Below are 22,236 nucleotides of genomic sequence, written 5' to 3'. Positions count from 1 at the left end.
GTTACCTGGTACTCCATTTCCAGTATAGCATCCTTCTTCATTGGATGGAAGAAGCACTCTCTCTAGGCAGCAGGGAAGATGAAGGTGAAATCACTACCCATCTTTCCCAGTTTGAATTTCCCTGGTCCAGACGTCCAGGTCCTCTCTACTGTGATCAGCCTCGCTCCTCGGTGTAACAGGAGAGAAGGGGAGGGGCATTCTCCTCTCTATGTGGGCAGGAGAGAGGTGACAGCCAATCTTTGATTGGAGAGGGGGGGGGGGGGGGCAGAGAGGGAGGACACTTGCAATCTCTTCATCTGATTGGAGCACTGGAGGAGGGAAGGAGGGGGGACAGAGAGGGAGGACCCAGGTTATCTCCTCATCTGATTGGAGCCCTGGAGGAGGTAGGAAGGGAGGAGGGACAGAGAAGGAGGACCCAGGTGATCTCTTCATCTGATTGGAGCCCTGGAGGAGGGAGGAAGGGAGGGGGAACATGCTGTTTGGATGGACAGCATCCTATAACTACGGGAAACGAATGGACAACTGATTTTTGGGGGCAATAGTGCGGACTGTCCGTATATATATATACAGACGCTTGGCAACCCTGATGGCTAGCGGTCACAGCTAGAGGGTGGAGCCAGATAACATGGGGCGTGGCTAAAAGAACAGGCAGAGGAGATGGAGGCTGCAGCTGGAGAGGGGTTGGTCCTGGTATTGGCACTGTCCCAGCTGGGAGGTTTGTTACTACGGCTCTTGGAGGGTTTGGGGTTAGTAGGTGATGGACAGGTGGGGTCAGGTATGGTCAGGGTATGGAGCTGCTGTCCCATCTGCCTAGTTCATCAGGTGCCAGAGCCATAAGTAATGATAATTTATAGCTAATTAGCTGCAGGCCTCTGCTCCTATGTCCCTCTGTCTCCAGCTGTTCTCTCCTCACATCCTCATCCATCTACCACTGCCGGCACTGCTGTAACCTCCCAGGAATGTGTGCATGGAGAGGAGGAGAGAAGCACCAGATGATGAGCAAGGCACACTGGAAGAGAGGACTGTGGTACTGAATGTGCAGGAGACCACAACTTATGGGATATTCTCACTAGAGATGGCCCAGCCTTGGAGAACTCATGGAGAAGCACATGATCAGTTTGATCAGCTGATAGATTTGTAAGGCTCTGATTTGCTGGTCATGATCATGTGTTAAACCAGGAAGTCATCACAGCAAATCAGAGGCTTACAAATCTATCAGCTGATCAAACTGATCATGTGCTTCTCCAGGAGTTCTCCAAGGCTGGGTCATCTCTAATTATCACCCGCTAGCAAATTATGTTGTTTTCTGTGCTATGCTTATTACTACTAATATCTTACAGCTATAATTTGTTATTCTTTTCAGAACTGAGATTTGAGCTAAAAGAACAGGAGAGGACTGATCAGCAGTCTGCAGAGGAGGACGTCATGAAGGGGACAATTAAAGAGGAAGAAGAAGAGACGTATGTGAGGAGTGATCAGCAGTCTATAGAGGAGGGTGACCTGATGAGGACAATTAAAGAGGAAGAAGAAGAGATGTATGTGAGAAGTGATCAGAAGTGTGTGGGGGAGGGTGACATGATGGGGACAATTAAAGAGGAAGAAGAAGAGACATATGTGAGGAGTGATCTGCAGTCTGCAAAGGAGGGTGTCATGAAGGGGACAATTAAAGAGAAAGAAGAAAAGACATACGTGAGGAGTGATCAGCCGTCTGCAGTGGACGGTGACATGATAGGGTCAACTATACAGGAGGACCCTCTTACAAAAAGCGAAACAGGTGAGTAATCAAAATTAAATACTGAATATCTCTAGTTATTATGACAGTGTCACTGCTCACACACTGACCATATTAGAGGTTATGCGATGTACGCATCTTAGTTTTTTGTTAACAAAAGCTGTCTTTCTTGATTGTTATTGGTGACAGCTAGTGTTGGGCGAACAGTGTTCGCCACTGTTCGGGTTCTGCAGAACATCACCCTGTTCGGGTGATGTTCGAGTTCGGCCGAACACCTGACGGTGCTCGGCCAAACCGTTCGGCCATATGGCCGAACTAAGAGCGCATGGCCGAACGTTCCCCGAACGTTCGGCTAGCGCTGTGATTGGCCGAACGGGTCACGTGGTTCGGACCCGAACGCGCTCTGATTGGCCGAACTGTCACGTGGTTCGGGTAAATAAATACCCGAACCACGTCATATCTCCGCCATTTGTCTGTGGGTTTAGCTTTGGGTAGGCAGGCAGGGTAGTTCGCGCTCCAGCCACGCTAGCCAGGGTCCCCCCCAGTCATTGTGTGTCACTGCTGGGAACAGTAGTACACCGCTCGTTCAGCCACACTATATAGCATTCTGTGTACTGTTCTGTGTCTGCTGGGAACAGTGGTACACCGCTCGTTCAGCCACACTATATAGCATTCTGTGTACTGTTCTGTGTCTGCTGGGAACAGTAGTACACCGCTCGTTCAGCCACACTATATAGCATTCTGTGTACTGTTCTGTGTCTGCTGGGAACAGTAGTACACCGCTCGTTCAGCCACACTATATAGCATTCTGTGTACTGTTCTGTGTCTGCTGGGAACAGTAGTACACCGCTCGTTCAGCCACACTATATAGCATTCTGTGTACTGTTCTGTGTCTGCTGGGAACAGTGGTACACCGCTCGTTCAGCCACACTATATAGCATTCTGTGTACTGTTCTGTGTCTGCTGGGAACAGTAGTACACCGCTCGTTCAGCCACACTATATAGCATTCTGTGTACTGTTCTGTGTCTGCTGGGAACAGTAGTACACCGCTCGTTCAGCCACACTATATAGCATTCTGTGTACTGTTCTGTGTCTGCTGGGAACAGTAGTACACCGCTCGTTCAGCCACACTATATAGCATTCTGTGTACTGTTCTGTGTCTGCTGGGAACAGTAGTACACCGCTCGTTCAGCCACACTATATAGCATTCTGTGTACTGTTCTGTGTCTGCTGGGAACAGTAGTACACCGCTCGTTCAGCCACACTATATAGCATTCTGTGTACTGTTCTGTGTCTGCTGGGAACAGTAGTACACCGCTCGTTCAGCCACACTATATAGCATTCTGTGTACTGTTCTGTGTCTGCTGGGAACAGTAGTACACCGCTCGTTCAGCCACACTATATAGCATTCTGTGTACTGTTCTGTGTCTGCTGGGAATAGTGGTACACCGCTCGTTCAGCCACACTATATAGCATTCTGTGTACTGTTCTGTGTCTGCTGGGAATAGTGGTACACCGCTCGTTCAGCCACACTATATAGCATTCTGTGTACTGTTCTGTGTCTGCTGGGAATAGTGGTACACCGCTCGTTCAGCCACACTATATAGCATTCTGTGTACTGTTCTGTGTCTGCTGGGAATAGTGGTACACCGCTCGTTCGCCACTGTATAGCATTGTGCTCTGTGTCGCTGCTGGGAATAGTGGTACACCGCTCACCCGTCACTGTATAGCATTGTGCTCTGTGTCGCTGCTGGGAACAGTAGTACACCGCTCGTTCAGCCACACTATATAGCATTCTGTGTACTGTTCTGTGTCTGCTGGGAACAGTAGTACACCGCTCGTTCAGCCACACTATATAGCATTCTGTGTACTGTTCTGTGTCTGCTGGGAACAGTAGTACACCGCTCGTTCAGCCACACTATATAGCATTCTGTGTACTGTTCTGTGTCTGCTGGGAATAGTGGTACACCGCTCGTTCGCCACTGTATAGCATTGTGCTCTGTGTCGCTGCTGGGAATAGTGGTACACCGCTCACCCGTCACTGTATAGCATTGTGCTCTGTGTCGCTGCTGGGAATAGTGGTACACCGCTCACCCGTCACTGTATAGCATTGTGCTCTGTGTCGCTGCTGGGAATAGTGGTACACCGCTCACCCGTCACTGTATAGCATTGTGCTCTGTGTCGCTGCTGGGAATAGTGGTACTGTATAGCATTTCTGTACTGCCACTGTACTGCTGCCAGTCAGCGTGTACTGTAAGGATAAGTGAAATGAGGAAGAAATCCGGTGAAAGAGGGAGGGGCAAGGGAAGAGGTGTTTCCCCTGACGGTTCACGTACAGGCCACAGGGGAGCACCCAAGAAAACCCACTCAATACCGCCCATGTTGTCCAGGACAACAACCCTCACAAATCCAAAAGAACAGGACCAGATAATTACTTGGATGACCTCTCAAGCGTCCAGCAGTGGGTTAAGCAGCACCAGCACATCACGCACGAGGTCCGAGTCCTCAGCCAGTTACAAGGAGCCAGTGGGCACAAAGCTGACACAACCGGCAGCGACACCACGCACACAACTGCCAGATAACCAGTCCGATGAATTACCTCAGGACACAATGGGGTATTCGCAGGAGCTATTCCCAGCCCAACAAACTTCCACCTTTCAAAGGTCAATGGAGGAACAGCCAGAAATGTTGTGCCTGGATTCACAACCGTTAACTGTGGGAAATGCACCGCGCACTGAAATACAAGGCGAGTCCGAAGAGGACTCGGAAACCCAAATCCCGGAGCAATTTGGGCAGGAGGGGTTGCAATTGCAGGAGGTCGGCCGACAAGATCTGGAAGACGACGTTGGAGTGTGCTGCGCAGAGGTTGTTGTGGGGAGCTCTACTCCACGGCGGTGGCCCACAATGACATATGACGAGTTTGAGGAGATGGAAGAGGAGGGTATGGACAATGTGGACAGAGACCCAGATTTTGTTTGTGAACGAGAACATCGCCGTCGTAGCAGCAGCACAGATGAGTCTGTTGAAGAACACACTGCTGCACGAGTTCGCCTTGTGCCACAAGGTAGGCGGCGCGCAATTTCAGGCACCACAAGCGTGGAAGTTCAAGTGAGAGGCAAAAGAGGAGCAAACAGAAATCGCCAGCAAGGAGGCAGGTGCTCCAAAGTCTGGGCTTTCTTTGAAGACTGCACTGAGGATGTTACCATGGCGATTTGCAAGGTGTGCAAGACCCGCCTGAGCAGGGGGAAAAATATTAACAACCTCTCCACCACCAGCATGAGCTGTCACATGCTATCCAAACATCCCACTCTTTGGGCAAACGCGTCAGGACAGGGTACCAGAAACAACACTGCCTCCCTTGGGTTCACCAGACCCGCCTCAGCAGCAGCAGTAGCCCAGCCATTGCGTGGTTCACAACATTCACAAACATCAGACGACGCTGACACTGTCACTTTCCGGAGTAGTGCTCTTGAGGTCTCCCAGTGTTCATCAAACACAACAACCAACAGCCCTTCCGTGTGCAGCGCTACGGTTCAGTTGTCTGTGTCGGAGATGTTTGAGCGCAAGAGGAAATTGCCAGCAAATGACCCCCGGGCCGTGGCAGTAACAGCCAGCATAGCCAAGCTTCTGGCCTGCGAAATGCTGCCATATCGATTGGTGGAGACAAACAGCTTCAAGGGCATGATGTCAGTGGCCATCCCACGTTACGTGGTTCCCAGCCGCTACCACTTTGCACGCTCTGCAGTGCCTGAGTTGCATGAGCACGTGGTCAGCAAAATAACCCGAAGCTTGAAGAATGCCGTTGCCTGCAAGGTTCACCTCACCACTGACACCTGGACGAGTGCGTTCGGCCAGGGTCGATACATCTCCCTTACCGCGCACTGGGTGAACCTTGTGGAGCCTGGCAGCGATTCCTCACCTGCTACGGCACGGGTGTTGCCCACGCCACAAACAGCTGCACCGCCATCCCTCCCACTGGATAACAGCAGCACCTACCTCTCTGACTCCTTCTCCTCCAACGCATCTCAAAGCTGTACCTCATCCGGAAACGCTAACCCAGCAGCAGTAGGATCGTGGAAGCAGTGCAGCACAGCTGTTGGCATGCGTCAGCAAGCGTTGCTGAAGCTAATCTGCCTTGGGGATAAGCAGCACACAGGGGAGGAAATTTGGAGGGGAATAAAGGAACAGACGGATTTGTGGCTGGCACCGCTGGACCTGAAACCGGGCATGGTTGTGTGTGATAATGGGAGTAATCTCATTCGCGCTTTAAGGTTGGCTAAGCTGACACACATCCCTTGCCTGGCGCACGTGATGAACCTAGTAGTTCAGCGGTTCCTGAGGACATACCCAGGCGTGCCCGATCTGCTGTTGAAGGTGCGTCGAGTGTCCAAACATTGTAGAAATTCCAGTACTGCTTCGGGGGCACTCGCCAAGATGCAGGAGCGCTTCAATCTCCCCCACCATCGCTTGCTGTGTGATGTCCCTACGCGCTGGAATTCTACGCTGCACATGCTAGCCCGCTTTTGCGAGCAGAAGAGTGCAGTGGTCCAGTACATGACGGCGCAGTACCGAGGCGCATCCGGCCAGCTGCCAAGCTTCTGTGGATCCGATTGGGCCAACATGTTGGACCTCTGCCAAGTCCTCCAAAATTTTGAGCAATCCACGTTGCTTGTGAGCAGTGACAACTCTTCAGTCAGCATTACCATACCACTGCTGTGTTTACTGAAGAGGTCGATGTTAAAAATCAAGGAAACAGCTGTCATGATGCAACTGGGGGAATCTGAAGGAGAAAACGATCAGCGTGATGGTACCAACATCAGGCCATCCGCCTCAGGGAACGCTGGCCCCAGCAGCTATGACGAAGAAGAGGAGGAGGAACAGCTGGAGTTGGAGCAGGAATTTCATGCCACCACTGACGAGGGCCAGAGCGGTGCACGTTGGACTTCCACAATTCAACGCGAATGGTCAGCAGAAGCAGACCAGGAGGAAGGTGACGACTATGATGCATCACAACAACTATCACAACGCTCACAAGAGGATGATGAGGATTCTGGTAGGACTCTGGCACACATGGCTCAATTCATGCTAGACTGCATTGAACGTGACCCACGCATTGTGCGCATTCTGGACAACACCAATTACTGGGTTTATACCCTTCTGGATCCACGGTACAAACACAATGTTCCAAAACTGCTTGAAGAAAGAGTCAGACAGGTCAAAATGGAAGAATACCAGCAGGCCCTTGTGGAGACTTTAGAGAGGAGATTGACATCCTCCCCCTCCTCTAGCCAGTTGTACGCAGACAGACTGACTTCCGCAAACCCAGGACGACCAGGAGGGCAGCAAACAACGCAAGCCGCAGCTAGTACCCAAAAGGGAATGGTATCGGCAGTGTCCTTGGAGTGGGAAAATTTTCTGACACCCATGCAGCCGCAGCCCACTGAACAGCAAGCGTGCAGATCCACCTCCAACACCGATCGCCTGGAGAAGATGGTCAAGGACTACATGTCAGATGGCGTAGCTGTGTCGAACCATCCATCTGCACCCTTCAACTATTGGGTATCGAAGCTAGACACCTGGCACGAACTGGCAATGTACGCAATAGAGGTGCTGGCTTGCCCGGCAGCCAGCGTTATGTCGGAACGCTGTTTCAGTGCTGCCGGAGGCATCGTCACAGATCGGCGTATCCGCCTCTCTACAGAAAATGCAGACCGTCTGACTCAAATTAAAATGAATCAATCCTGGATTGGAAATGACTACGCAACACTCCAGGACCCCAACCAAGTAACATGACCAATGAACATCTGGGATGGTGTTGCGTTTCCGGGCCCTGTTTATTGAACCTCTCATCTGTATTACATTTATGACTGCATGGCGGCAAAAAGCATTGCTGCTATATCCGCACGCTTTTTGTCCACATGCAAGGCCTGGGTTGTTGTGTCTCACAAAGCGTGGCCTTCTCCTCCTGCGCCTGCTCCTGTTCCATCACGTCTGCTGCTGCTGGGTTAGCGTTGCCGCGTGGTCCCTGTTTATTGAACCACTTATCTTTATTACATTTATGACTGCATGGCGGTACAAAGCATGCTATCCGCACGCTTCTTGCCCTCATGCAAGGCCTGGGTTGTTGTGTCTCACAAAGCGTGGCCTTCTCCTCCTGCGCCTGCTCCTGTTCCATCACGTCTGCTGCTGCTGGGTTAGCGTTGCCGCGTGGTCCCTGTTTATTGAACCACTTATCTTTATTACATTTATGACTGCATGGCGGTACAAAGCATGCTATCCGCACGCTTCTTGCCCTCATGCAAGGCCGGGGTTGTTGTGTCTCACAAAGCGTGGCCTTCTTCTCCTCCTGCGCCACCCTCCTCCTGTTCCATCACGTGTGCTGCTGCTGGGTTAGCGTTACCGGTCCCTTTTCCTGGAAGCTCTTATATGTATTACATTTATGACTGCATGCCGACAAAAAACATGTTACCTGTGCAAAGAAAACAGACATTTCCCGCATTTAAAAGACAGTTTTCCCTTTGAAACTTTAAAATCGATTTTCTCAAAAACTATAAGCTCTTTTTGCTAATTTTTTTTTCCTCTTGTACCCACTCCCAAGGTGCACATACCCTGTAAATTTGGGGTATGTAGCATGTAAGGAGGCTTTACAAACCACAAAAGTTCGGGTCCCCATTGACTTCCATTATGTTCGGAGTTCGGGTCGAACACCCGAACATCGCGGCCATGTTCGGCCTGTTCGGCCCGAACCCGAACATCTAGATGTTCGCCCAACACTAGTGACAGCTTACCAACAATAACAGTACAGACACCCTGATTGCTTTGGAGTTCCCTGTTCTGTTTTGTCACACATAGGGCTACCGACCTGTAATAAGTAGGCTGACAATGGTCACTGTACATTACTGCACTCAGATTAGTCACAGCCACCTCATGCCTTTCTGCCCCCCCAATCCCCCCAGTGCTTGGTGACCTCTTTAGACCTGTACACAAGTTAGACTATTGTTACCCGACAGGGATTGGGAGCTGAATCCCTCAGCAGACAAATAATGCTGGGTCAGCCTGGAGGGTGATGACACAGTGTTCTCACCACAATTTTTTCCCAGCTGGGTGGCATGAAAAAGTAGCCGGGTGGGGCATGATGAGAGAATTCAGGGCTGGCTCTTCTCTGTAGAACCTGCCTGGTGTTCACCAAAACTAGCCGGGTGGAGCCTGGGGAGAACACTGTGACACGTTTTGCTGAAACACAGGAAGGTGTAGGGCTGATGGAGCAGCACCAATATGACATCACATGGTGGGCAGGGTCACACAAGGTATCGGCTGTCTCTTGGCTGAGTTGGTCAGCCTGGCAGATTGCTGGTTGGGTGATGAACGCTGTTCGAGAGCTGCTGTACACATGCCTGATTATCAGCCGCCTCTGATCTAGCGTATGGGTGAGGCTTTACCTCCATTCCTCTGTGCTTTCGCAGTCGCGGCAAAATCGCTGCGACTTTAAGAAATTGCAGGAAAAATCATGGCAGAATTGCTGCATCTGTGTCTGCGATTCTGAGCCTTGACACACACGGATGCAGACAGACATAGGAACCTGGCACTTTATTAGGCAGGATGGCCAGCTTGAGGCAGGGAGCATGCTTATCTGAATCATGTGCCTTGTGCTGCACATAGCAGAACACACACTGCCGCACTATCCCACTATCCATTATGTGCAATGGCCAACTCGGGAATTGCATGTCATTCACATATTCCCCATGATTATGAATCCGACATCTTACTGCTTTTTTATGCACAATGCGCTCATTTCTGATTCCAATGTATTTCACTGCATCCAAAAATTACAAATGTGATGTGTGCTCCCTACCTGAGTCTCTAGAAGGGTGTAAGCTGGGGGGTGTTCTGTAAGATGCACGGCCACTTGTGCTGCAGACAAATCATGACAAGTGTGCTCCCTGCCTGAGCCTCTAGGAGGGTGTAAGCTGGGGGGTGTTCTGTAAGACGCACGGCCACTTGTGCTGCAGACAAATCATGACAAGTATGCCCCCTGCCTGAGTCTCTAGAAGGGTGTAAGCTGGGGGGGGGGTGTTCTGTAAGATGCACGGCCACTTGTGATGCAGACAAATCATGACAAGTGTGCTCCCTGCCTGAGTCTCTAGAAGGGTGTAAGCTGGGGGGTGTTCTGTAAGATGCACGGCCACTTGTGCTGCAGACAAATCATGACAAGTATGCCCCCTGCCTGAGTCTCTAGAAGGGTGTAAGCTGGGGGGTGTTCTGTAAGATGCACGGCCACTTGTGCTGCAGACAAATCATGACAAGTGTGCTCCCTGCCTGAGTCTCTAGAAGGGTGTAAGCTGGGGGTGTTCTGTAAGATGCACGGCCACTTGTGCTGCAGACAAATCATGACAAGTGTGTTCTCTGCCTGAGTCTCTAGAAGGGTGTAAGCTGGGGGGTGTTCTGTAAGATGCACGGCCACTTGTGCTGCAGACAAATCATGAAAAGTGTGCTCCCTGCCTGAGTCTCTAGAAGGGTGTAAGCTGGGGGGTGTTCTGTAAGATGCACGGCCACTTGTGCTGCAGACAAATCATGACAAGTGTGCTCCCTGCCTGAGTCTCTAGAAGGGTGTAAGCTGTGGGTGTTCTGTAAGATGCACGGCCACTTGTGCTGCAGACAAATCATGACAAGTGTGCCCCCTCCCTGAGTCTCTAGAAGGGTGTAAGCTGGGGGGTGTTCTGTAAGATGCACGGCCACTTGTGCTGCAGACAAATCATGACAAGTGTGCTCCCTGCCTGAGTCTCTAGAAGGGTGTAAGCTGGGGGGTGTTCTGTAAGATGCACGGCCACTTGTGCTGCAGACAAATCATGACAAGTGTGCTCCCTGCCTGAGCCTCTAGAAGGGTGTAAGCTGGGGGGGGTCTGTAAGACTCACGGCCACTTGTGCTGCAGACAAACCATGACAAGTGTGCTCCCTGCCTGAGCCTCTAGAAGGGTGTAAGCTGGGGGGGGTCTGTAAGACTCACGGCCACTTGTGCTGCAGACAAACCATGACAAGTGTGCTCCCTGCCTGAGCCTCTAGAAGGGTGTAAGCTGGGGGGGGTCTGTAAGACGCACGGCCACTTGTGCTGCAGACAAATCATGACAAGTGTGCTCCCTGCCTGAGCCTCTAGAAGGGTGTAAGCTGGGGGTGTTCTGTAAGACATACGGCCACTTGTGCTGCAGACAAATCATGACAAGTGTGCTCCCTGCCTGAGTCTCTAGAAGGGTGTAAGCTGGGGTGTTCTGTAAGACTCACGGCCACTTGTGCTGCAGACAAATCATGACAAGTGTGCCCTCTGCCTGAGTCTCTAGAAGGGTGTAAGCTGGGGGGGGGGGGGTCTGTAAGACTCACGGCCACTTGTGCTGCTGACAAATCATGACAAGTGTGCTCCCAGCCTGAGTCTCTAGAAGGGTGTAAGCTGGGGGTGTTCTGTAAGATGCACGGCCACTTGTGCTGCAGACAGATCATGACAAGTGGGCTCCCTGCCTGAGTCTCTAGGAGGGTGTAAGCTGGGGTGTGTTCTGTAAGATGCACGGCCACTTGTGCTGCAGACAAATCATGACAAGTGTGCCCCCTGCCTGAGTCTCTAGAAGGGTGTAAGCTGGGGGGTGTTCTGTAAGGCGCATGGCCACTTGTGCTGCAGACAAATCATGACAAGTGTGCCCTCTGCCTGAGTCTCTAGAAGGGTGTAAGCTGGGGGTGTTCTGTAAGACGCATGGCCACTTGTGCTGCAGACAAACCATGACAAGTGTGCTCCCTGCCTGAGTCTCTAGAAGGGAGTAAGCTGGGAAGGGGGGGGGGGGGTTCTGTAAGATGCACGGCCACTTGTGCTGCAGACAAATGATGACAAGTGTGCCCCCTGCCTGAGTCTCTAGAAGGGTGTAAGCTGGGGGGGGGGGGGGGGTTCTGTAAGATGCACGGCCACTTGTGCTGCAGACAAATCATGACAAGTGTGCTCCCTGCCTGAGTCTCTAGAAGGGTGTACGCTGGGGGGAGTTCTGTAAGACGCACGGCCACTTGTGCTGCAGACAAATCATGACAAGTGTGCTCCCTGCCTGAGTCTCTAGAAGGGTGTAAGCTGGGGGGATTCTGTAAGATGCACGGCCACTTGTGCTGCAGACAAATCATGACAAGTGTGCCCCCTGCCTGAGTCTCTAGAAGGGTGTAAGCTGGGGGGTGTTCTGTAAGGCGCATGGCCACTTGTGCTGCAGACAAATCATGACAAGTGTGCCCTCTGCCTGAGTCTCTAGAAGGGTGTAAGCTGGGGGTGTTCTGTAAGACGCATGGCCACTTGTGCTGCAGACAAACCATGACAAGTGTGCTCCCTGCCTGAGTCTCTAGAAGGGAGTAAGCTGGGAAGGGGGGGGGGGGTTCTGTAAGATGCACGGCCACTTGTGCTGCAGACAAATGATGACAAGTGTGCCCCCTGCCTGAGTCTCTAGAAGGGTGTAAGCTGGGGGGTGTTCTGTAAGACGCACTGCCACTTGTGCTGCAGACAAATCATGACAAGTGTGCTCCCTGCCTGAGCCTCTAGAAGGGTGTAAGCTGGGGGGGGTCTGTAAGACTCACGGCCACTTGTGCTGCAGACAAACCATGACAAGTGTGCTCCCTGCCTGAGCCTCTAGAAGGGTGTAAGCTGGGGTGTGTTCTGTAAGATGCACGGCCACTTGTGCTGCAGACAAATCATGACAAGTGTGCCCCCTGCCTGAGTCTCTAGAAGGGTGTAAGCTGGGGGGTGTTCTGTAAGGCGCATGGCCACTTGTGCTGCAGACAAATCATGACAAGTGTGCCCTCTGCCTGAGTCTCTAGAAGGGTGTAAGCTGGGGGTGTTCTGTAAGACGCATGGCCACTTGTGCTGCAGACAAACCATGACAAGTGTGCTCCCTGCCTGAGTCTCTAGAAGGGAGTAAGCTGGGAAGGGGGGGGGGGGTTCTGTAAGATGCACGGCCACTTGTGCTGCAGACAAATGATGACAAGTGTGCCCCCTGCCTGAGTCTCTAGAAGGGTGTAAGCTGGGGGGGGGGGGGGGGTTCTGTAAGATGCACGGCCACTTGTGCTGCAGACAAATCATGACAAGTGTGCTCCCTGCCTGAGTCTCTAGAAGGGTGTACGCTGGGGGGAGTTCTGTAAGACGCACGGCCACTTGTGCTGCAGACAAATCATGACAAGTGTGCTCCCTGCCTGAGTCTCTAGAAGGGTGTAAGCTGGGGGGATTCTGTAAGATGCACGGCCACTTGTGCTGCAGACAAATCATGACAAGTGTGCTCCCTGCCTGAGTCTCTAGAAGGGTGTAAGCTGGGGGGTGTTCTGTAAGACGCACTGCCACTTGTGCTGCAGACAAATCATGACAAGTGTGCTCCCTGCCTGAGCCTCTAGAAGGATGTAAGCTGGGGGTGTTCTGTAAGACGCATGGCCACTTGTGCTGCAGACAAATCATGACAAGTGTGCCCCCTGCCTGAGCCTCTAGAAGGGTGTAAGCTGGGGGTGTTCTGTAAGATGCACGGCCACTTGTGCTGCAGACAAATCATGACAAGTGTGCTCCCTGCCTGAGTCTCTAGAAGGGTGTAAGCTGGGGGGTTTTCTGTAAGATGCACGGCCACTTGTGCTGCAGACAAATCATGACAAGTGGGCTCCCTGCCTGAGTCTCTAGAAGGGTGTAAGCTGGGGATGTTCTGTAAGACGCATGGCCACTTGTGCTGCAGTTAAATCATGACAAGTGTGCTCCCTGCCTGAGCCTCTAGAAGGGTGTAAGCTGGGGGTGTTCTGTAAGACGCACCACCACTTGTGCTGCAGACAAATCATGACAAGTGTGCTCCCTGCCTGAGTCTCTAGAAGGGTGTAAGCTGGGCAGTGTTCTGTAAGACGCCCGGCCACTTGTGCTGCAGACAAATCATGACAAGTGTGCTGCCTGCCTGAGTCTCTAGAAGGGTGTAAGCTGGGGGGTGTTCTGTAATATGCACGGCCACTTGTGCTGCAGACAAATCATGACAAGTGGGCTCCCTGCCTGAGTCTCTAGAAGGGTGTAAGCTGGGGGTGTTCTGTAAGACGCATGGCCACTTGTGCTGCAGACAAACCATGACAAGTGTGCTCCCTGCCTGAGTCTCTAGAAGGGTGTAAGCTGGGGGGGGGGGGGGTGTTCTGTAAGACGCACGGCCACTTGTGCTGCAGACAAATCATGACAAGTGTGCTCCCTGCCTGAGTCTCTAGAAGGGTGTAAGCTGGGGGTGTTCTGTAAGACGCACGGCCACTTGTGCTGCAGACAAATCATGACAAGTGTGCCCCCTGCCTGAGTCTCTAGAAGGGTGTAAGCTGGGGGTGTTCTGTAAGATGCACGGCCACTTGTGCTGCAGACAAATCATGACAAGTGTGCCCCCTGCCTGAGTCTCTAGAAGGGTGTAAGCTGGGGGGAGTTCTGTAAGACACACGGCCACTTGTGCTGCAGACAAATCATGACAAGTGTGCTCCCTGCCTGAGTCTCTAGAAGGGTGTAAGCTGGGGGGTGTTCTGTAAGATGCACGGCCACTTGTGCTGCAGACAAATCATGACAAGTGTGCCCCCTGCCTGAGTCTCTAGAAGGGTGTAAGCTGGGGGGGTTCTGTAAGATGCACGGCCACTTGTGCTGCAGACAAATCATGACAAGTGTGCTCCCTGCCTGAGTCTCTAGAAGGGTGTAAGCTGGGGGGGTGTTCTGTAAGATGCACGGCCACTTGTGCTGCAGACAAATCATGACAAGTGTGCTCCCTGCCTGAGTCTCTAGAAGGGTGTAAGCTGGGGGGTGTTCTGTAAGATGCATGGCCACTTGTGCTGCAGTTAAATCATGACAAGTGTGCTCCCTGCCTGAGTCTCTAGAAGGGTGTAAGCTGGGGGTGTTCTGTAAGACGCATGGCCACTTGTGCTGCAGTTAAATCATGACAAGTGTGCTCCCTGCCTGAGCCTCTAGAAGGGTGTAAGCTGGGGGTGTTCTGTAAGACGCACCACCACTTGTGCTGCAGACAAATCATGACAAGTGTGCTCCCTGCCTGAGTCTCTAGAAGGGTGTAAGCTGGGCGGTGTTCTGTAAGACGCCCGGCCACTTGTGCTGCAGACAAATCATGACAAGTGTGCTGCCTGCCTGAGTCTCTAGAAGGGTGTAAGCTGGGGGGTGTTCTGTAATATGCACGGCCACTTGTGCTGCAGACAAATCATGACAAGTGGGCTCCCTGCCTGAGTCTCTAGAAGGGTGTAAGCTGGGGGTGTTCTGTAAGACGCATGGCCACTTGTGCTGCAGACAAACCATGACAAGTGTGCTCCCTGCCTGAGTCTCTAGAAGGGTGTAAGCTGGGGGGGGGGGGGGGTGTTCTGTAATATGCACGGCCACTTGTGCTGCAGACAAATCATGACAAGTGGGCTCCCTGCCTGAGTCTCTAGAAGGGTGTAAGCTGGGGGTGTTCTGTAAGACGCATGGCCACTTGTGCTGCAGACAAACCATGACAAGTGTGCTCCCTGCCTGAGTCTCTAGAAGGGTGTAAGCTGGGGGGGGGGGGGGTGTTCTGTAAGACGCACGGCCTCTTGTGCTGCAGACAAATCATGACAAGTGTGCTCTCTGCCTGAGTCTCTAGAAGGGTGTAAGCTGGGGGGTGTTCTGTAAGACGCACGGCCACTTGTGCTGCAGACAAATCATGACAAGTGTGCCCCCTGCCTGAGTCTCTAGAAGGGTGTAAGCTGGGGGGAGTTCTGTAAGACACACGGCCACTTGTGCTGCAGACAAATCATGACAAGTGTGCTCCCTGCCTGAGTCTCTAGAAGGGTGTAAGCTGGGGGGTGTTCTGTAAGATGCACGGCCACTTGTGCTGCAGACAAATCATGACAAGTGTGCCCCCTGCCTGAGTCTCTAGAAGGGTGTAAGCTGGGGGATGTTCTGTAAGATGCACGGCCACTTGTGCTGCAGACAAATCATGACAAGTGTGCTCCCTGCCTGAGTCTCTAGAAGGGTGTAAGCTAGGGGGGTTCTGTAAGATGCACGGCCACTTGTGCTGCACACAAATCATGACAAGTGTGCTCCCTGCCTGACTCTCTAGAAGAGTGTAAGCTGGGGGGTGTTCTGTAAGATGCACGGCCACTTGTGCTGCAGACAAATCTTGACAAGTGTGCCCTCTGCCTGAGTCTCTTGAAGGGTGTAAGCTGGGGGGGGGGGTTCTGTAAGATGCACGGCCACTTGTGCTGCAGACAAATCATGACAAGTGTGCTCCCTGCCTGAGTCTCTAGAAGGGTGTAAGCTGGGGGGTGTTCTGTAAGATGCACGGCCACTTGTGCTGCAGACAAATCATGACAAGTGTGCTCCCTGCCTGACTCTCTAGAAGGGTGTAAGCTGGGGGGTGTTCTGTAAGATGCACGGCCACTTGTGCTGCAGACAAATCATGACAAGTGTGCCCTCTGCCTCAGTCTCTAGAAGGGTGTAAGCTGGGGGTGTTCTGTAAGATGCACGGCCACTTGTGCTGCAGACAAATCATGACAAGTGTGCTCCCTGCCTGAGTCTCTAGAAGGGTGTAAGCTGGGGGGGTCTGTAAGATGCACGGCCACTTGTGCTGCAGACAAATCATGACAAGTGTGCTCCCTGCATGAGTCTCTAGAAGGGTGTAAGCTGGGGGGTGTTCTGTAAGATGCATGGCCACTAGTGCTGCAGACAAATCATGACAAGTGTGACACTAAGACCCGCCCCTGCCACACCTTCAGTCCAGTCCCTACCACACTGTTAGCCAAGACTAATTTTGCATGCCATGTGACCCTTATACCATTCCCTGGTTTCTACTGGTCCCTTTCCCCTCCCTTACAGCTTCCCTGGTGGTGGTGGTGGTGGTGGCTCCTCTCTTCTCCCCCGAGCATTCGTGATGGTGTTGGGCTTTCCTTTCTTTCCCTCACAGCTTCCCTGGCTGGGGTGGTCTTGGTGATCTTCCATCTATCTCTGCAATAGCTTCCTTGGTGTTGATGGGCTTCTCCCCTTCCTACTTCCCTGGTAGTGGTGCTCTTCCCCGCCTCCCCCCCGCCTGCCTCCCCAACAGCTTACCTGGTAGTGGTCTTCCCCCCTTACCTTCCCCATAACTTCAATAGTGGTGCTGAGCTTCCCCCTTCTCCACAGTTTTCCTCATGTTGTTGGGCTTTCCCTCTTCCTCCCCCACAGCTTCTCTGGTGGTGGAATCCCCCCTCCCCCATACCTACAACTTCCCTGGTGGGAATGGACTTCCTTCTCCCTCCCCCACCGTTTCTCTAGTGCTGGTGGGCTTCCCCACAACCTCTACCTTTTCCTTCCCCACAGCTTCCCTGGTGGTGATGGGCTTCCTTCTCCCTCCCCCACAGCTTCCCTGGTGGTGATGGGCTTCCTTCTCCCTCCCCCACAGCTTCTGCTTTGGTGGGATCCCCCCCCCCCCACTTCCCACAGCTTTCCTAATGGTGGTGGTACGCTTCCCCCCACCCTCACCCAGAGCTTCCACATTGGTGGTATTAGTGCCCACCTCCTGTATTCCCCCCACCCAGCAATATATATGCAGAGTATTTGAACAGTGGAAGCCGTACATCTCTCTCCTCTCCATCGCTGTGAATCCTCCAGTCACTGCTCCCTCTAGTGTCCGGCATCTGTCTCCTCACAGCATCGCACATCGCACGCAGAGATGCTGGGCACTAGAGGCAGTGGTGATTGGAAGATCCAATGCAATGGCAAGGTGAGAGATGTGCGGCTTTCACTGCATGATACTCTGCATTTATACCGCTAGGTGAGAAAAGCAGAGTGGTGGTGGTGGTGGTGGTGGTGTGGGGGGGGGGGGGGGGGGGAATTCAAATTAATATACTCAATGCTCAAAACACAATCTGGTCCACGTTGCAAAATGCATTTCCACGTAGTACGAAATATATATAGCATATATATATATATATATAAGCATTATGTGACATGATTTACAATTTATAACAAATTACATATGTAATATAAAAATGCATTCATTTGTGTGCTGTACATTACATCATCCTGGAGGTAAGCCAGCTCCTTCTTCTCAGTTTTATTGGTTTTAACCAATTTTATCTTCTCCAGACTCGGCTTTCCCCCTTTGCATTGTCACCTCCTCACCAGGAGGGCTCGGGCTCCAGCTTGGGCCACCAGGCCTGTCCCACCAACTATAGCTTTATCAAGAGTGTGACCAAGACCTAGAGGAAGCCCTGGGGAGCTGAGTGCAGACTGATTCCTCCACATGCCTATATGGCTGGTGCCCTAAATAGCAGCCTTATTTTGTGAGTTTCCCTTCACACTCCACAAATCACCAGCTCAGCATTAATACTCCACAATCTGGGCTCCCTTTGTCTCTGTATATTTTATAAGGTGATGAACATCTTATCTCTCAGATGAGGATACAGCGGCAATAAGAATGTGTAAGTGACACCACATTGCTCTACAAACAGAACACAGATTTCTTGCTATAAGTACATATTGGTCTGTTGTCACAGGAGTAACACATTGCTTCCATTGTCTTATCAAGCTCTGCAACTTACTGCTTTCCATGTATAGCCAATACTTATGGTGTAGGGTGGGTTGATGAGATGCAAATAACTCTGACCTGTATGCAAATGTAATGCAAATTGTATGCAAATAATCACATTTGTCAGGAAATGCATTTGATAGGCTGAATTCCAAACTACATAAAATTAGCATGCAAGCCAAAGTTATAGTCATGCGATTGGCCGCCTGTAATGAGCACAACCTTCTGCAGTTCCCTGTCAGGCTGATAAGTAGTGATGCGACAGAAAATATAACTAAAAACAAAGGCTTGCAGCTGAGTGAAAGGATAAGATGAATTTTCTTATATCAAAAAGGCACTTTTGACAGCCACATGCAAAGGTCTGCCAGAAATGTAAAATCACAGGGCCTGAGGCTAAAGTGCTAGAATGCCTAGAGAAGCTGACATGCTGCGCAGCATAGAGAAGCTAAGCCGGCATCACACACTCTGCTGTGCACGTGGCCACCACATTCACTCTTATGGCCATAAAGCGATATAGGCCAGGGGGGAGTCAATATCCCACAAAGGACCTGCTGTGCAGTCGTCTGCAGCTCATCACCCTCTCCATGGAGGAGTCTCTCACTGAGGTAATGAAATAGATTTCGCCAAGTCCATGGATAATGAATTCCGTGGGTACCCACTCCTGGTGTCAGCAGATGAAATAACACTCCAGAGCATAGATAGACTTGGCATCAGCTAGGAATCAGTATTTTCGCCATAACTAATGATGGTTAGTAATATGCAAATATCTCGGAGATGGTGCAAATTGTATGCTAATTTTATGCAAAGTTATGCAGCTGCTACATTTGGTCCATTTCCAATCTGCATACATTTTGCATTAAATCCAGAAACAAACAAATTCCTTACGCTCCCACTCCAGAAGAAATCAATCACTTCCACAAATCCTTTCCTCCTTCTTGGCTATATGCACTGCGCTGCTCTGATTTTTGGGGGATATAGACACGTCTAAACAGAAAAGGAGCGCACCACAGTGCTTTACCAGAAAGTATCGGCTTTATTCGCAAGACAGCCCTCTCAGCACCGTGGCTACATGCTAGATAGGCGGTGATAACACCACCATCTCTTTCCGTCTTGCACCTTATAATGATTATACCATTAATTTATGTTTATGGCATCAGGTTGTTCTGTGTTTGGTTTTTCTATGAGGGCTTGTTTAGCCTATTGAGGACCAGTGGCGTAGATCCTACGCCGTACTTGTGGCTGCATAACTCTGATGCTGCGTAGGATCTATGCCTCCCACCGTTTCGGCTCCCGAAGCAATCGTGTGCACCCGAAAGGGGAGATTAAGCTGTCATATGACAGCTGACATCTCCCCTCAGTGATCAGAAGCCATCGCGTATGGCTTCTGATCATGTGAGCACTACAATTGCCGGTGGATCATAGTGATCACCATTAGCGATGCGGTGGTAGGGAGGGAAGAAGAGGATTCACTCACCTCCCTGCCCTTCCCACGATGATCAGCGCCCCCCTCCGCTCTCCCCGGCATCCCCGCTCGTTCTGATGTAAGTCCCAGGTCGTCATCGAGCCGCGACCCGGAACTTCGTGGCAGTACAAGCGGGGATGCCGGGGAGAGTGGAGGTGTCCCCATCTGCTCATTGCTGGAGCCTGGGAGGTGAGTGAAGGCTGCTGCACACAGGGGGACACCAGGCCACACAAGGGGGACACAGCCCACCATTGTATAGAGGAGATCTGGCTGCCTGACCCCCCCCCCCCCTCCAAAATGCGTCCCCCCTGGATGAAAAAACGCCTGGTCCTTAAGGAAGGGTAGGCAACCGGTCCTCAAAAGGTTAGTGTACAAGGTGACCTAATGTTAATACTGCATATATTGTTGTGGTAGCAGCGCTGGTTGCTATGAATACATGGCTATGTGGTCTGGACGCTATAGTCATGCTTATAAGTCCCTTTTAAATAGTTTTATGTATCTTATATTTATACCATGTGCTTTTTATGATTATCATATGTTTCTAATCAAAAGATGTTACTTTGGTTATGTTTTATGATTTTTACAATACATAAGGTATTATGTATTTATAAAGTTTTTATAATGAATTCATTGTGACAGGAACACGCGCTGTGAACCAGCGTGATTATCCAGTGGGACGAGCATTTGCTTAATCCCATAGGCACTCCGCTCTCAGGCCCCCCGTCGCGCACCTCCATTTACCACTAAAGTTGGGTCTATGTTTACAGCACTGGTTGTCGTGACTACGGCGCCGGATGCGTATAAAGAAGGTGTGCTAGTGCGAGTGACGTCATCTGATGAAGGCGCAGCACGCCGCAACGTGTAATGACGTCACTCGCATGCCGAGTATAGGCCTCGCCCATCCCCTCGCGAGACAAGCTGCAGGGACACCGGAGACCGCCCTGCTGGCCACAGCGCTTGTTACATCTGCCGCCAGAGTGTGAAGCGGTTGGCCTTACCGCTGATAAGCAAATTTTATCTGCACATTTTGTAAGTATTCAATTGTGTTGCGAATAAAGCCGATACTTTTTGGTAATGCACTATGGAGCACTCCTTTTCTGTTTAGATGTACATTTTGCATTAACTCGGAATTATCAGTAAGTCACTGACCATCCCTAATGATAATTGCTCCTCCCCTCAGAATTCTCTAACAGGAAGTGATGATGTTTCTCTATTTGCAGCGCGGAGTACTGGCATCAGGAACCTCTCAGAGACTCGTCTCTCTGTATCCACAGACTGTACAGTGGATGATGATGTCACTGGACAAGAGTCTCCTGCAGATAACCTGGTTACCCCAAATATTCACCCACACTTCCCTCACCTGTCTAACCCTGAGGGGACTCATACCCAGCACAGCTCTCCCCCTACTGGAGGGTCTCATTCCTGTTCCACCTGCGGAAAATGTTTTGGACGTAAATCAAGTCTTGTCAGTCATGAGAGATATCACACTGGTGAGAAGCCCTATTCATGTGCTAAGTGTGGGAAATGTTTTGTTCAAAAATCAGATCTTGTCATACATGAAAGATCCCACACTGGTGAGAAGCCTTATTCATGTACTGAGTGTGAGAAATGTTTTGGGTGTAAATCATACCTTGTCAGACATGAGAGATGTCACACTGGTGAGAAGCCCTATTTATGTTCTGAGTGTGGGAAATGTTTTGCTTTAAAATCACAACTCCTCAGTCACGAGAAATCTCATACTGGTGAAAAGCCATTTTCATGTACTGAGTGTGGCAAATGTTTTGGGAGTAAATCAAGTCTTTTCAGTCATGAGAGATCTCACACTGGTGATAAGCCCTATTCATGTGCTGAGTGTGGGAAATGTTTTGTTCAAAAATCAGATCTTGTCATACATGAAAGATCCCACACTGGTGAGAAGCCTTGTTCATGTACAGAGTGTGGGAAATGTTTTGGGAGTAAATCAAACCTTGTCAGACATAAGAGATCTCACACTGGTGGGAAGCCCTATTCATGTGCTGAGTGTGGGAAATGTTTTGTTCAAAAATCACATCTTCTCAGACATGAGAAATCTCATACTGGTGAGAAGCCTTATTCATGTACAGAGTGTGGGAAATGTTTTGGAAGTAAATCAAACCTTGTCAGACATGAGAGATCTCACACTGGTGGGAAGCCCTATTCATGTGCTGAGTGTGGGAAATGTTTTGTTCAAAAATCACATCTTCTCAGACATGAGAAATCTCATACTGGTGAAAAGCCATATTCATGTGCAGAGTGTGGGAAATGTTTTGTTCAACAATCAGATCTTGTCATACATGAAAGATCCCACACTGGTGAGAAGTCTCATTCGTGTGCTGAGTGTGGGAAATGTTTTGGGTGTAAATCAGATCTTGTCATACATGAGAGATCTTATACTGGTGAGAAGCCATTTTCATGGGCTAAGTGTGGGAAATGTCAGTGTAAGTCACCGCTTATCAGACACTTGTGCTGAGTGTGGGAAATGTTTTTGCTAAAAGTGTTC

At 50.8% G+C, this 22,236-nt stretch overlaps 1 protein-coding gene across 1 annotated transcript in view; it reads left to right on the top strand.

The window, feature by feature from the left end:
* Positions 1-22,236, top strand: part of LOC137537163 (zinc finger protein Xfin-like) — a 149,586-nt gene that overhangs the window by 34,251 nt on the left and 93,099 nt on the right. The window contains exon 4 of the mRNA XM_068259285.1: positions 21,359-22,199. Within this exon, the coding sequence (XP_068115386.1) occupies positions 21,359-22,199 (841 nt within the window). The remainder of the gene's footprint in view (positions 1-21,358; positions 22,200-22,236) is intronic.

This window comes from Hyperolius riggenbachi, chromosome 10, assembly GCF_040937935.1.
Source record: "Hyperolius riggenbachi isolate aHypRig1 chromosome 10, aHypRig1.pri, whole genome shotgun sequence".
NCBI classification, from domain to species: Eukaryota; Metazoa; Chordata; class Amphibia; order Anura; family Hyperoliidae; genus Hyperolius; species Hyperolius riggenbachi.
This window is presented reverse-complemented; position numbering and strand designations above follow the sequence as displayed.